We start from the raw sequence: 14,923 nt of genomic DNA on the forward strand, positions 1-14,923 counted from the left end.
CAAAAGAGTAAGTGGATATTCTTGTCATGCTGGCTTTTACTATAAATGTACATGTCTAGCAACTATGCAGATGGCTGCTGATGTTGAGTCCCTAGCACCATCATCACGGATGAAGGCCAACACAAGAAGATAAGGTTTGGGTCAAAATGGCCTCCCATGGATTAAAGTCAATAGTCAGTCAAGATGAAGGAGAATCTTAGTGCTGGCTTAGGACTTCAAATCATACATTTGCAGAGTTAAAAGTGACCTCAAAAGTTGTCTAGCCAAATCCCAATCCGAAGCAAGAGCCCTTTTATGCAGTCCACACCTAGTGGTCATCCAGTGTCTGCTTGAGCTCCTGTAGTGGTGGGGAATTTGCCACCTCTTAAGACGATCTGGAGTAGTTCTTTCTCAGGGAAGGGATAGGACTCAAAAAAGAAGGTTCAAACTGACTTATGCTTCTTTTATCCTAGCTTACTGAGAGAGATTCAGAAAGACAGAGAGACAGGAAAACAAAGGCAGAAGCAGAGGGTTGGGGAGTGCTCTTTGGTTAGTAAAAAAAAAAAAAATAACAAAAAACAAACCTTCAGGGTTACAGTAATCCTGAGAGCAATCATCATTTTGAGATCAAAGCTTGCTGGCTCTCAGAGATAATGAGTTATCTGAATTTCACATCTCAGTCGAACTTGGCTCAGCTTGAGTTTGTTAAGCTTGTATGTGGGCAAAAAGGAAAAAAAAACCTTTCAAATACTTCAAGAACTGCAAGGCACAGAACGATCCTTTGTAAGGCAGATGCTTATTTTGAAGTTTCCTCTGAGCACTATTTCTGCTGTGCTCAGGTCCCAGAAACCTTTATGAAACTTCAGATAACATTAAAAAAAAAATTTAAAAACCACCCATCAACCAACCAACCTTAAAAAACCTGCTTGATGCTATTGTGAATTAAGATTCACTGCCTAGCCAGCAACAGGCTTTCGAAAGTTCACAGTTTAAGCCAGCTTTGCAAATAAGCCTTGGACATCACAAAACTTAGAGCTGGAAGGGACCTTGGTTAGCAACACTGCCTTGTCCAACTTCTCCCGTTATCAGACCCATTTTACAGATGTGCTAACTGAAGTGCAAAGAGTGAACGCATTTTGACTAACATCACCTAGTTAATTAGCGGCAGGGCCAGGACAAAAGCCAGGTCTCCTGGTTCTACAGGCTAACCTTCTGGCCAACCTGCCCCCTTAGCCAGTGCCAATCACAACAAAGTGTTCAGGGCAAATAGCGAAATGATGTGATTTTTGCTTTTGTTTTTCTTACCTACCTTTTCTTAGAGAAGAGGGTAGCCGGGCAAACTTGGGGTGGGGAGAAGGTGAATATGGAACACTTGACTGAAAGGATAAATTAGAGAAGCATTAAAAAGGTGGTAGAGGTGGGAAGAGAGATAACGAATTTTCCTATGAGCCTTTTCTGGCCCAAAGAACTCTAATCATTCCAAGTGACGAGGTGTTTTTCCATTGACCGTTCTTAGCAATTGTGTCATATTTATATCATAACATTTTCTACCAGACAAATCCACTATCATTTCTTCCATCCTTTCCAGGGATGAAGGTGCAACATAGAAGAGTAAAACAGAAGTCCAGATACCTGGCTCTGAATTTCTGCTCTGCCACTAATAAGTTTTGTGATCTTAGGTAGATCTCTTGGCCTCAGTTCCCTCATCTATAAAATAACACAGATTGAACTAGATGAACTCTAAGGTCTCTCTCAATTTGAAGATTCTGTGATCTAATTCTAATGGGTAATTCTAGGGCAAAGGAGAGGAGGGATTTCTGTGGGCTTTTAAAGTAAATTCATCAAAAACAAAATAATACTAGAATCCTTCCTCTTGAGAGAGGGAGAGTATAAGGGAAAGAGGAAAAAAATGTTTTCTTCCTCCTTCTTCTTTTTTACTTGGCTCAGCTGTACAAAGTTATTGTGCTTTTAGCTTGAGTTATTTATACACAGACCCTATTCTAATATCGGATGTTCTTCCTCTCAAAGAAAAAGAAAGTTAACATGCTTAAAAAAAGCTAAATAAAAACTACATTCTTGCTTATTCTTTTCTTTTCACATCCCTATTCACATAAATATTGTCTCCCTGCTTACTTGAGTTCAGTTCAAAACAAAACAAAACATAAAACTGTAGTAAAAATGAGACTTCATGCTTCACATGAAAGGGAGCCATATGCTTAAGTGAACTGGAAGGAAAGGATACTGCCACATCCTAGCTGCCATTAAGTGGAAAAAAGATAGCCTCTGTTCCTCGTATGAGGGGTGGGGTGGGGGTGGAACACTGTGAACCAAAGAGTTGTAGGACCTTGGGCAAGTCTCTGGGCCTCGGTTTCCTCATCTGTAAAATGAGGATGTTGGACTACAGAGAGGGCAAGGAAAGGCTTTCAGATACTTAGTAGGTGTGTTTTATATACAGTGTATGTGTGTATATACATATACATATGGTAAAAGTAGGGTGTGTGTGTGTGCGTGTGAGCATGTGTGCTCGTGTTAACGTGGGGAAGGGTGTTATTTTAAAATTTGGTCCTAAGAGATAGCACCATTTACATCTCAACATTTACCATCTCAACAGTATTCATGGGAAAAGAAGGTAGCATCTTGAGAAGAAAAAAAAACCAGCAAGGAAGAAACTGAAAGAGGGCGGTAGGCCTAGAAAAGCTGAATTTCTTCAACAACTCTTCTACCAAGAACCTTGGTAGGATGGTGAAAAGTGTGTATTGGGCAAGAACATATGCCCACAGGAAGTGACAGGCTGGCAGATATGCTAGAAATTATTGTGTCCAGATGAGGAGAGGGATATGCCTTGAGGATGAGGGAATGTTGATGGTTGAGTCCAGACCATCAACAGCTTCTCTCTTTAGTCCTGTTGTTCTTAGGAACAAGCTGGCCCCTCATTCCCATCCTCCTCTGTGTCCTGTCAGGGGAGCATAGCCTTTTGGGCTCATGGCCCTCCATATGCATTTGTGTATGTCTCTTTCTCTGGGGTGGCTTACCAACCCAGTTACTCAGAGGATCATGAGACATGGTGGTTTTGAAATCCAACCACCTTTTCCTCCTGCTTGGTGGGAATCAATCCATTTGCTCCCAGAATACCATCTCCTCACTGCGTGAAGCCCTTCTTGGACCTAAAAAGCATTCTGGTTCTCTGAGGGAGCCCAGTTCAGCTTCCCCAGTGGAGCAATAAGTCAGGAGAAACCCAAAGCACCAGCCCCATCAGCAGGTAGACTGAAATGACATTGAGAAGCATCTTTCTTGATAGTTCATTCAGTCTTCCTTTGTGCCACAGAATTTGGCCTACCTGAAGCCCAAATGCTCCATGCATGTTTGGGTCTACCTCGGGAAAAAATAGTCTCTGTTGGTAATGTCGTAAGGACTCTGGAGGTCCACGATGTCTTTCCCACTGTGCCCTGGGGCATTGGTAGGCTCAGAGCTACTGGCAGACTCTGATGGAGAGATGAAGGGAACCAGCACCGTGGTTGACTGGGGCTTCTCAGGGACCAACGGACCCAAAGAATATGGAGGGAGCACATTTGGCTTGCCTTCTTTCAAAGCTGTCAACTTCGACTTTTTTCTGTACCTTGATAATACATGCACACAAAGAGAAACAAAACAAGAAACCCAGATGGTTACATGTACTGACAAATCATTCTTCAGCAAGGCTGCTCCCCTACATCATGAAAAACATTTCTATCCGGACCACTTTGATGAGGCCAGACTCCCAGGTCAGATCATAACATCATAGATTTAGTGTTGAAAAGGAACCATGGAGACTACTGAGGTCAACCCCCTCATTTAACAGATGAGAAAACACAAAGAACTTAAGTGATTTGCCCAGGGCCATGCAACTAAAAAGTGCCTAAGGTGGGATGTGAACTCAGGTCTTCCTGACTCCCAGTCCAACACCCTCTCCACTACACCCAGCTGTCTATCAAAGGGATCCTAACTAAGTTTTTCATAGTGCTATCTGTTTCCAGAAGATCCTAAGTCAAAGGCCTCAGAAATACTTTAAAGAGCTGCTGATACATGTTTGATAATTGGGGGGAATATATATATATATATATATATATATATGTATATATAATTTTTAAAAGTTGCTGTCTTTCAAAAATACCTCCTATGTATGGACAGTATCATCCTTCCAACCATACAGATGAGGAAACAGACAACCCCTGTGGTGCAGTTCTTGAGACTACAACTTCAATTCCTACACTCAGCACTGAAACTAATTTGAAAATAAGATGTATTCTTTTTACTAGAGTAGAAAATAAAATGGCACATCAGACAAATGAATACTGCCGCTGAAAAATAGCAGGCAAAGGTGTTTTTGGGAGTGAATAAATAGCAAGGAAGCACTGCGCCACTCCCTCCCTCTATAGCTCTCCTGCTTCTCCCTCCACTGATGTTCCTTCCTCCCTATCAACAATTGCATCTCTCAACACAGCCCATGGGAGATTTCATCTCCAGGCTCTCCAACTCTTGGGAGGCATATTGAGCTTCAACAGCTCCAACAGAGCCCTGCTGCGGGCACCATTTGGGCAAAAGTGACTCATTCAACAGGAAAGACAGTGTTCAACAGGAAAGAGATAGACATCTCTGTGATCACAGTTTCTGATGGAGTATTCAGCCCCCAGGGCCTCGTGCCAAACCTAAGTACCTGAGAAGAACAGTTTGGGAGTCAAAAGAAAGGTTTATTATCCACAACCCAAGGTCCTGCCGTATCTCAGTGATCTTGGGACAGATGACCTATGCTCTGGACAGTCCAGGCCCCTTGGTTTCCTTTCCTTCTGGATTTGGAACAAGAGAATCTGAGTTCAAATCTAGTTCTGCTACTTCCTGTCCACATGACCTCAAAAAGTCTCTGTACCTCTTAGTACCCTGTATACAGTAGGTTCTTAATAAAGGCTTGTTGAATTGGATTCAGTCTTAGTTACCTCATAGGTAACATCAGAGTAGGAGAACAAAATTATCTCTAAGGCACCTTTCAGCTATGAGTTCTATGATCCTACTGCTACTCATACTTTGACTACCCCTTGATTCCTTGATTCCTCTGAAGGTGGGCAAGGCAAGGAAGAACATAGCATCAGATTTAGAGCCGGAAGAGACCTTAAGGGCCATCCAGCCCAACCCCCTCATTTTTACAGATGAGAAAACTGAGGCATAAATGACTTGCCCAAGGTCATACAAACAGATAGTAAGAGGCAGAACAAGTATCCACCATGGTACTGCTCAGATCCAGTTCCACTGATCACAAATCCAAGTCATCTTTCCAATTTTCCAAGCTGAGATCTCTAATTTCAATTTATTCATCATTATAGGTTAGCTGCTTTGTTTGGGGGAACATGAGACCAGCACTCAAAACGAACAATGGAGATTTTTCTTGAGTTTCATTTCTCTATGCTATCTTTATCCACATTGCTACTTGGCCCTTAACCTGGGACTCAGAGAGAAAAATTTAATGGCGTCTGCAGTATCTTAGTGAGACTTCAATTCGCAGATGTTTCCCAATAGTAGAAATGAGCAGGGCCAATGGCTAGATGTTGTATCACAACCCTGAACAGATTATATCAACCTTCCTTGAGCTGTGCACTTACATACAGTGAATTTAACCTCTGTGGACTTCAGTCTTTCTATCTGCAAAATCCCTACCTTTCATCTTTTTAGGGATACTACAATGGATGCAGTAGACACAATATTTTTTTTTTTTAGTTAGGCAATGGGGTTAAGTGACTTGCCCAGGGTCACACAGCTAGTAAGTGTTATGTGTCTGAGGTCACATTTGAACTCAGGTCCTCCTGATTCCAGGGCCGATGCTCTATCCACTTCGCCACCTAGCTGCCCCTGACACAATCTTAATTATGAAGTAGCATTATAATCTATACATACTACGTGCACATGTAGGTGTGTATGTATGTATGTGTGTATATATGTGTAGGGAAGCTCTTACCTAATAGAAATTAATCAATCCCAGATAAGTTTGCTGTAAAGCAGATTCTAGAGGTGGTGTGGTATAATGAAAAGAGAACCTGAATTGAAGTCAGGAGAGATCCAGATTCAAATCCCAGACCACATGTACCAGCAGGAATGCACAGCAAGATGTCCAGATAGCTTAAGGGCAGGAATGGAGCCAGTTCAAACCAGCTCTTAAAAGCAGATTGTTACATTTTCAGTCTGCGCATTTATGCCTCAGAAATGGGCAAATGCTACAAATCCGGGCTTGATTTGTTTTCCACACTTAAGAGAGGGATGGAAAAAATGATGAGAATGCAAATTAAACTTCAAGGTATGTCATGGCAACACCTTTGCAGAGAGCCAGTTGTGAAACACTTACCAACACCACAACCCTACATGCTTACTAGACCTAGGATTTCATTGATAGAGGTCACTCCCAGAAAAGGAAAGTCCCTCCACCGAGGCAGGTCACCACTCTCTGCAACATATACCAGAGTTGCCTGGTACACTGACAGGTTAAATAACTTGCCCAGAGCCAGTATGTGTCAGGTGAGAGCCTCCTAAGTTGTGTGACTTATGCAAAACATTACAGGATTTCTCTGAGCCTCAGTTTCTTCGTCCGTATGATGAAATAAAACCTATTGTGAAGTTCAAGTAGCTAGTAATTATTTAACACTTCAAGGTTTGCGAAGTGCTTTACAAATATGATCTCATTTTATCCTCACAACAAGCCTAGGAGGAAGGTATAATTATTATCTTCATTTTATAGACCAGGAAACTGAGGTAGACTGAATTTAAGTGACTTGCCTAGGATCACACAACTAGTAAGCATCTGAGATAGGATTCGAATTCAGATCTTCTTGACTCGGAACCCAACGTTACACCACTTAACTGTCTTATGATCACAAATGAGATCATGTATGCCAGGTTCTTTGCAAACCTTAAAAAGTGCTCTTGGAATGTCAACTGTTAATATTTTCCTTGGATGGGGGGAGATGGAGACAATGGTCTGTGTGAAAAAAAAATCCCACTTTAGAATTGCCTAATAATAATGGCTGAAAAACTTCATCCCTAGGGAACCTATCATCTGGCAATTAGGCTTTCTGTACCAAGCTAGGACCAGTCTGTGGGCAACACGATCACTATGGCCACATCTACTCTACAGCTAGATGACACAGTGAATAGAGCACTGGGTCTGGAGTCAGGAAGGCTTGAGTTCAAATCCAGCCTCAGACATTCCCTAGCTGTGTGACCCTGGGCAAATCACTTACCCTCTGTCTGCCTCAGTTTCCTCATCTGTAAAATGAGGATAATAGCACCACCTCCCTCACAAGGTTTTTGTGAGGACAAGATGATATAATATTTATAAAGCACTTAGGGCAGTACCTGGCACATGGCCTATAAATGCTTATTCCCTTCCCTTTCCTTCCCCTTAAACCTATCCTTTTCTGAACTTTCTTATCTCTGCCAATGATACCACCGCCCTTCCAATCACCCCTGTGGATTGCTTTCCCAATTGCTGAAACCTATTCTGATCCTGCCCATGTTTCCCAATGGGCTCAGTACTCTTTTTTTTTTTTTCTTTAAGATGAGGTCTGTATCTCACCTAGGCTGGGAGTGCAGTGGGGACTCCCAAACCTGAGCCCACTGTTGATCAGCACAGAAGCTTTAACCCTCTCTGTTTCCAACATAGACCAGTGAATCACCCACTTGTGTCCACATGTTCCCCGGGGGCAGGGTGAAGAGCTCCCCATCCTGGGACGGGGCTTAGTAATGACAACCAACTGGCTTTAGCCCAACTGAAGTTCAGAACTCCCAGACTCAGCTAATGGCCTCTTCTAATAGCAGCGATTTTCAAGCATGGGCCAGCACACTAGGGGATGTGGGAATCAAAGAACACCAGTTCAAATTCCAACTTTGCTGCTAATGTCTTTGGTCAAGCCTCCCTTCACCTCCCTTGACCTTGATTTTCTCACCCCAAAAATGGCAGGGTGGGGTAGGGGGTGGACCAGATGGCCTCAAGATTCCTTCTATTTTTAAATGTACAATGTTATTATATATTCTCCAGGAGAACAGTAATCAAAGGGCACGAACAGACGATTGTGAAGCAAGAGATAAAAATTGTCAATAAACACTTTTAAAACTGTTTAAATTCTCTAATATCAAAACGATTTAAATGAAATTTAAACAACTTTAAGATACCATCCTTTATTTTTGTGGGGCAGAGGGGTTCAGACCTGTGATTTCATTGGTTTAGAGAACTCCCAGTGTTAAAATTCCTTTCACCAATGCAGATGAGCAAATGATCTAAAACTTAGAGTGCTCAGAAAGCACTAAGAGATCAGTGATTTGTCCAGAGCCACATGAGAGGTTTCAATTCAACTCAGTTCTACAGAGGCAGGAACTAGGTCTTTCTGATTCTAAGACCAGGCCTCTATCCGCTAAACCTTACACCCAGCAAACTACCAAAAATAACTAAAAGCAATAAAATTCCATTGCGATGGGCAGTGGGCAAACAGGTGCCCTATTGTATTGTTGAGAGGACTTAATTGCTGTAAGCCTTTTGGAGGCCAATCTGGCAGTATTCTAACCAAAATGCTGACCTGGTCCTTCCCCTTAACTCAACAATCCTATTAGTTCATGGGATTTAGAGCTGGGAGGAATTTTAACAATCATCCAGTTCACAGCGGTTAAAGTCATGGCCCATTGGTTTCAAGCGGCCTACAAAATTCCCAAATGCCATGCAAGCCAGATTAAAATGTCATTTGGAATTATTTCCATCAATGAGAACATATTTAAACAAAATAAATAAAGGTACAATACAACACAGATAATATTAATTTCTACTAACGTAGTAAGTCACATAGTAAGTGCTAGAACTAGTATTCTAACCCTGACCCAGATTCAAAGATCTTTCCATTAAGCCGTAGTTGCTTCTTATTGCTGGAATTATATTGGAGAAGAAACATACACATAAACAAGATTTTTTGGGGGGGGTGTATTCGCTAAGTGCTTTATAAATATTATATCATCTTATCCTCACAACAACCCTGTGAGGGAGGTGGTGCTATTATCCCCATTTTACTGATAAGGAAACTGAGGCAGACAGAGGGTAAGTGATTTGCCCAGGGTCACACAGCTAGGGAATGTCTGAGGCTGGATTTGAACTCCAGTCTTCCTGAGTCTAGGCCCAGTGCTCTATCCACTGTGTCATCTGGCTATTAAACAGGTGTGGGCATAGTTACTGTCACCCACAGACCAGTCATAGCTTGGTACAGAAAGCCTGATTGACAGATGATAGGTACCCAAAGGATGAAATTTTTCAACCGTTATTATTCTGCAGTATGATGTATTAACATCATAAAAGTTATCAGTTCAACTTAATTTTTCTCCTAATGAATTGTCAAGTTCTTTTGGCAAGACAGGGATATTGTTGCCTAAAAGGACAAAGGAATCTATCTATATTAATAAGCTTAATGTGAGAATTATAACCAGCACAGGACTAGCACCGAGAGAATGGGACTTTGCCTTAAAGGTATAGGGTATTATGGACAGCTAGGTGGCACACTGCATAGAGCACCAGCCCCAGGATTCAGGAAGACCTGAGTTCAAATCTAGCCACAGACACATAACACTTATTAGCTGTGTGACCCTGGGCAAGTCACTTAACCCCATTGCCTAGCCTCCCCTCCCCAAAAAAAGGTATAGGGTATTGAGGAGAATGAACTTTGAATGCGCTCATGATCAGATTGTCTTCTGTGCCTTTCCCCCTTCCCCCATCTTACTGTCCTCAGCACTGCTAACATCCTCTGTTTTTACCACAAACTTAAAAAAACAAAAATCTAATTATGGCTCTGGCCTCCAGACATAGGTTCCCATGAAAATCATACACAAAGCTAAGATAAAAGAAAGATGAATTTATTACATTTTTTTCCACTTGTTACTCAATTCTGTTTCTCAAATCACAAACAATAAATGTCCCCAAACCATCCTGTACTAATTTCTTTTTGGCCTCAAGCACACACCAATTTGCAGATTTCTAAAGTTAAATCAAGAGAACTGTAATTTTTCCTTAATGGTCATTCGTTTGTTAAATAAGCCAGGAAACTATGCTGAGCTAAGTTGTTTAGGGATTCAGAGTGAGTACAAAAACAAATACCTGTGTAAAAAGTGGAAAGGGATGGTTGAAAAGGAAATCCTGCTCTCCATATCGACGTCTGCACCACCTCTTCTTAAAAACACACTTACAAAATGAGAGCAAGGATGATTTGGTGTCTTTAGCATAAGTTTGACTATTCTGTCATCATGGCCCAGAACCTGATAACGATATTACTTTAAGATGGCCCAGTCATATGGGTATCAAGAATGCAAGTGGTACACAACCATCCCAGTGGGGGCCATCTTACCTCAAGATAATGCCAACGAAGAGAACCATTCCTAAGACCAGGCTTCCACCAGCTAGTAGGAATGTGTAGGGTGAATGACTAGAGCCAGGCACTGCAGAAGAGGGGGAGAGAAACAAAACACAGGTATACCTCATTTATGGCACTTCGCTTTTTTGCATTTTTTTTTAATTGAAGGTTTATGGCAACCCTGCATCAGTGCTATTTTTCCAACAGCATGTGTTCACATTGTGTTTCTATGTCACATTTTGGTAATTCTTGCAATATTTCAAACTTTACCCTTATTGTTATATCTGTTATGGTGATCTGTGATCAGTGATCTTTGATATTACTCTTATAATTGTTGTGGGGCCCCATGAACTTCATCCATATAAGAGAGCGAACCTAATCTACAAATGTTGTTTTATTAATCCAATTAATAACCCTACAATAGCCTCTAAGTTTTCACATGAAAGGAGGAGGATACATCAAACTTCACTGTTGTCTTATTTTAAGGAATTGCCACAGCCATCCCAGCCTTCAGCAGCCATCAATATCGAGGCATGAGCCTTCACAGCAAAAAGATTATGACTCAGTAAAGGCTCAGATGATGGTTAGCATTTTTTAGCAAAAAAGTATTTTAATTAAGATTATATATATTGGTTTTTTAGACATAATACTATTGCACACTTAAAAGACTACAGTATAGTGTAAATATAACTTTATATGCACTGGGAAACAAAAAAATTTGCGTTGCTTGCTTTACTGCCATGATCTGGAACTAAACATTTGGTATCTCCAAGGTACGCCCGTATATACATAGTATTCTAAGTTTTGAAGGAGCTATCTCATACGTAAACACAATGATGAAAGCTCACACATATAATAAAACTTAAATACAGGAAGGATACAGTACTCATCAGTGTGGAGCAACTCCCAGTGTAGAAATTCCTTCCACCAGTACAGATCATAACTAGTCTATAAATTACAAGGCTCTGAGGCTCAGGAGGGGTTAAAGAACTTGTCCAGGGACACACAACTAGTAACCAATCAATAAGCATTTATTAAGTGTCTACTACATGCCAGGCACTATGCTACATGCTGGGGATATAAACACAAAAGGGGCATCATCCTTGCCTGCAAGATGCTTATAATCTAGCAGTGATGTAAATAGTAGGTGGGGTTGGAAGCCATGCTTTCCCAACTCCCGGTCCTGTGCTCTCTCGACAATGACGACAACATTGCCCCTATCTGAGAGGCTGCCTGGTGCAGTGAGGAGAGGACTGAATTTGGAATCAAAGAATGTGGGTTCAAATTCTGGCTCTATTACTCATGTGAACTTGGGCAAGTAATAACCTCTCTGAATTTCAGTTTATTCATCTGCTGTAATGGATGAAATGCTAGGCGTGAGGTCCAGAAAAGCTCAAGTTCAAATCCTGCCTCAGAAATGTTCGAGCTGTGAGACCTTGGACAACTTACTTACCCTCATTATGCCACAATTTTCTCATCAGTAAAATGAGGGAGATAGATTTCGGGGTGGGGGGGGAACCTGCAGGCTCAAGGCCACATATGGCCCTCTAGGTCCCCAAGTGTAGCCCTTTGACTGATTTGGGCCACACTTGACCTAGAAGGCCACATGTGACCTTGAGGTTGCAAGTTCCTCACCTCTGGACTAGATCGTTCCTAAAATCTCTTCCAGTTTTAAATCTGTGATCCTATGAAATGTAGGTATTAGATTAGATACCTTTTAAAGACTCTTTCAGCTCCAAATAATCAATGCTATGACGATTATTCACATTTAATTAGCACTTGGAGGTTTATGAAGTTCTTTCATATAACTTCTTTAATTCCATTCTCCCAATAGCCCAAGAAATCTTGGAGGTTAGTAGTGAAATAGAACAAATATCATCATCTCCATTTTACAGAGAGGGAAACTAAGGCTCAGAGAAGTTAATGACTTTCCCAACATCACACAGCTGGTAAGTGATAACACAGATTCTCTTGTATTAATCTTTTAATTAATCCATTTTACAATTAATTAATTAATTTATTTAATCAGTCCATTAATCTTTCTACTATGCCATGTTATTGTTGTTGTTTAGTCATTTCTCAATTGTGTCCCATACTTTGTGACCCCATTTGGGACTTTCTTGGCAAAGACACTAGTTTGCCATGTCCTTCTCCAGCTTATTTTACAGATGAGGAAGCTGAGGCAAATGGAGTTAAGTGACTTGCCCAGGATCACCCAGCTATTAAGCCGTGGGGCTGGATCTGAACCCAGAAGGATGAGTCTTCCTGACTCCAGGGCCAGCACTCTACCTATTGCATAACCTAGTTGCACCCCCAAACCTCTCACTATGACATACTGCTTCTGAAAATTAAAAAAAACAACAACCACTCAGCACAAGTCCAACCATGTCTAGGCCAGCTTGGGCCTCTACGGAAGTGCTACCACTACCTTCTTTCATGGGTATTTGCATACCCATCCTCCCTACCAGTCATACAAAGCCGGATGGATCTCTCTGAGTTTTTAAAGTCTGACCACAGTCTTGTGCAGGCTAGTAAAGCAGCTGTTTTGAACAGATACCAAGTCTCCTCCTTAGGGCACAGATGTGGCTTTGAGAAGATCAATTCAACATAAACAACCCTTTACATCTGTATGACACTTTACAATATATAAAGAACTTTTTCACAGATACTCTGTGAGAATAGATAGGGCAAGTACCCTTATTTCCACTTTACAGATAAGGAAACTGAGGCACAGTTTCCAAGTTTGCTAGCTTCAGGGTGGATTACCTAAAGGAAGTTAGAGATATTTGGTTATGTTGTGCAGCTACGTGGTTGGAGTGCATGAAGTGGATGGAGTGTTGGTCCTGGAGGCAGGAGGACCTAAGTTCAAATCTGGCCTCAGACACTTCCTAGTTATGTGACCCTAGGCAAATCACCTAACCCTGTTTGCCTCAGTTTCTTCATCTGTTAAATGAGCTGGAGAAGGAAAGGGCAAACCATTGCAGTATCTTTGCCAAGAAAACCCCAAATGAGGTCACAAAGAATTGAACACAACTGAAAAATGACTAAACAACAATCTTTGTATATATACTACATATAGATACATATACACACATACATACATGTAAATGTATGTATATAACATGTGTTTATGTGTGGTACATATGTGTGCACATCTACACTGTGAGCTTCTCAGGAATGAACATTTTGCATAAACTTCTTATCAGCAGTCAGCTCTATCTCAGCTTCAAGTAATACAACACAGTTGGGAAGTGACTCTAGCGCATTTCTTAATAGTCTTTTCCAATTCAAACTCATCAGATTGGTTATCAACCCATTATTCAAAATTACTAAGATTTTTTCATATGCTCTTTCCATCCACAGCTTAACCCAGAGCTCCTAGAAACTAAACACTGGACTCGTTTTTGGTTAGGCAATGGGGTTAAGTGACTTGCCCAGGGTCACACAGCTAGTAAGTGTTACGTGTCTGAGGTCAGATTTGAACTCAGGTCCTCCTAAATCCAGTGCTGGTGCTCTATCCTTGCGCCCCCTAGCTGCCCCTGAACACTGGACTCTTACCTGGCAAAGTGTTAGCGATGCCTTCAGGGTTTTCTCGGGAAAGGCTTTCATTGTAGTCATCCGAGGTAGTAGGCACCTGAAAAAGACATTCCACAAATTCATTCATTCAGTGAGCATTTATTAACCACTTACTTTTCAAGGGCTCATAGCCTGGAGTCTATAAACTTGTTTATATTTTTTTATAATTGTATTTCAATATAGCAGGTTTTCTTTGTAATCCTATGTGTTTTTATCTTATGCATTTAAAAACATTATTCTAGGCTTCACCAGACACAAAGGTCCACAACACAATAAAGGTAAGAATCCTTGGCTCCTTATGCAACAGGTACTGGTGTTAGGTGGCTGGAAGATACAATGGAAGAAATATTGTTCTGGTCTCTTTCTGTTCTGGATATATCTATTCCAGGGGTGGGGAACCTGCGGCCTTGAGGCCACATGTGGCCCTCTAGGTCCTCAAGGGCCTCCACCCAAATGTGGCCTGGAGGCCACAGGTTCCCCACCTCTGATCTATCCTCTCTGCCTCTGAGATCTTATCTGCTTTGGGCGATCATTGCCTCCCAAGTCTACACCACCACCCTGGACCTGTTCTGTGAGCTTTAGTGCTATATTTCTAACTGCCTCCTTGACATGTATGCCTCCTCAAAAGCTTTCAGAACAGGAGTGTGCTGGAGCCAGCTCAAACCACTGGAAAGAGTTGATTGTTAAACATTCAGTGTGAGCAAATCAGCAAATGCTACAAATCAGGGCTTGATTTATTGTTGTGTTGATTGTCTAGACTTAAGAGAGTGATGGAGAGGGGCGGCTAGGTGGGGAAACGGAAAGAATGCTGGGCTTGGAGTCAGGAGAACTTGAGTTCTAATGTGACCTCAGTTACTTACTAGCTGTGTGACACTGGGCAAGTCACTTAACCCTGATTGTCTCAAAAAAAAAGTGATGGAGAAATTGTTAATAATGCAGATTAAACTTAAAAGTGTGTTAGGGGCAGC

General features: G+C 41.5%; 1 protein-coding gene across 2 annotated transcripts in view; it reads right to left on the bottom strand.

Annotated features, from left to right (window-relative positions):
* Positions 1–2,666: 2,666 nt before the first annotated feature.
* LOC114049655 (interleukin-6 receptor subunit alpha-like) overlaps positions 2,667–14,923 on the bottom strand; it is a 63,546-nt gene continuing 51,289 nt past the window's right edge. For both annotated transcript variants that reach the window (XM_027870935.1, XM_027870934.1), the window contains 3 exons: positions 13,938–14,013; positions 10,374–10,464; positions 2,667–3,595 (listed from right to left, as the gene is read on the bottom strand). In XM_027870935.1, coding sequence (XP_027726736.1) covers positions 3,349–3,595; positions 10,374–10,464; positions 13,938–14,013 — 414 coding nt within the window. In that variant the 3' untranslated portion in view covers positions 2,667–3,348. The remainder of the gene's footprint in view (positions 3,596–10,373; positions 10,465–13,937; positions 14,014–14,923) is intronic.

This window comes from Vombatus ursinus, unplaced genomic scaffold (genome assembly GCF_900497805.2).
Source record: "Vombatus ursinus unplaced genomic scaffold, bare-nosed wombat genome assembly UNPS02014798.1, whole genome shotgun sequence".
In the NCBI taxonomy this organism is placed as follows: Eukaryota; Metazoa; Chordata; class Mammalia; order Diprotodontia; family Vombatidae; genus Vombatus; species Vombatus ursinus.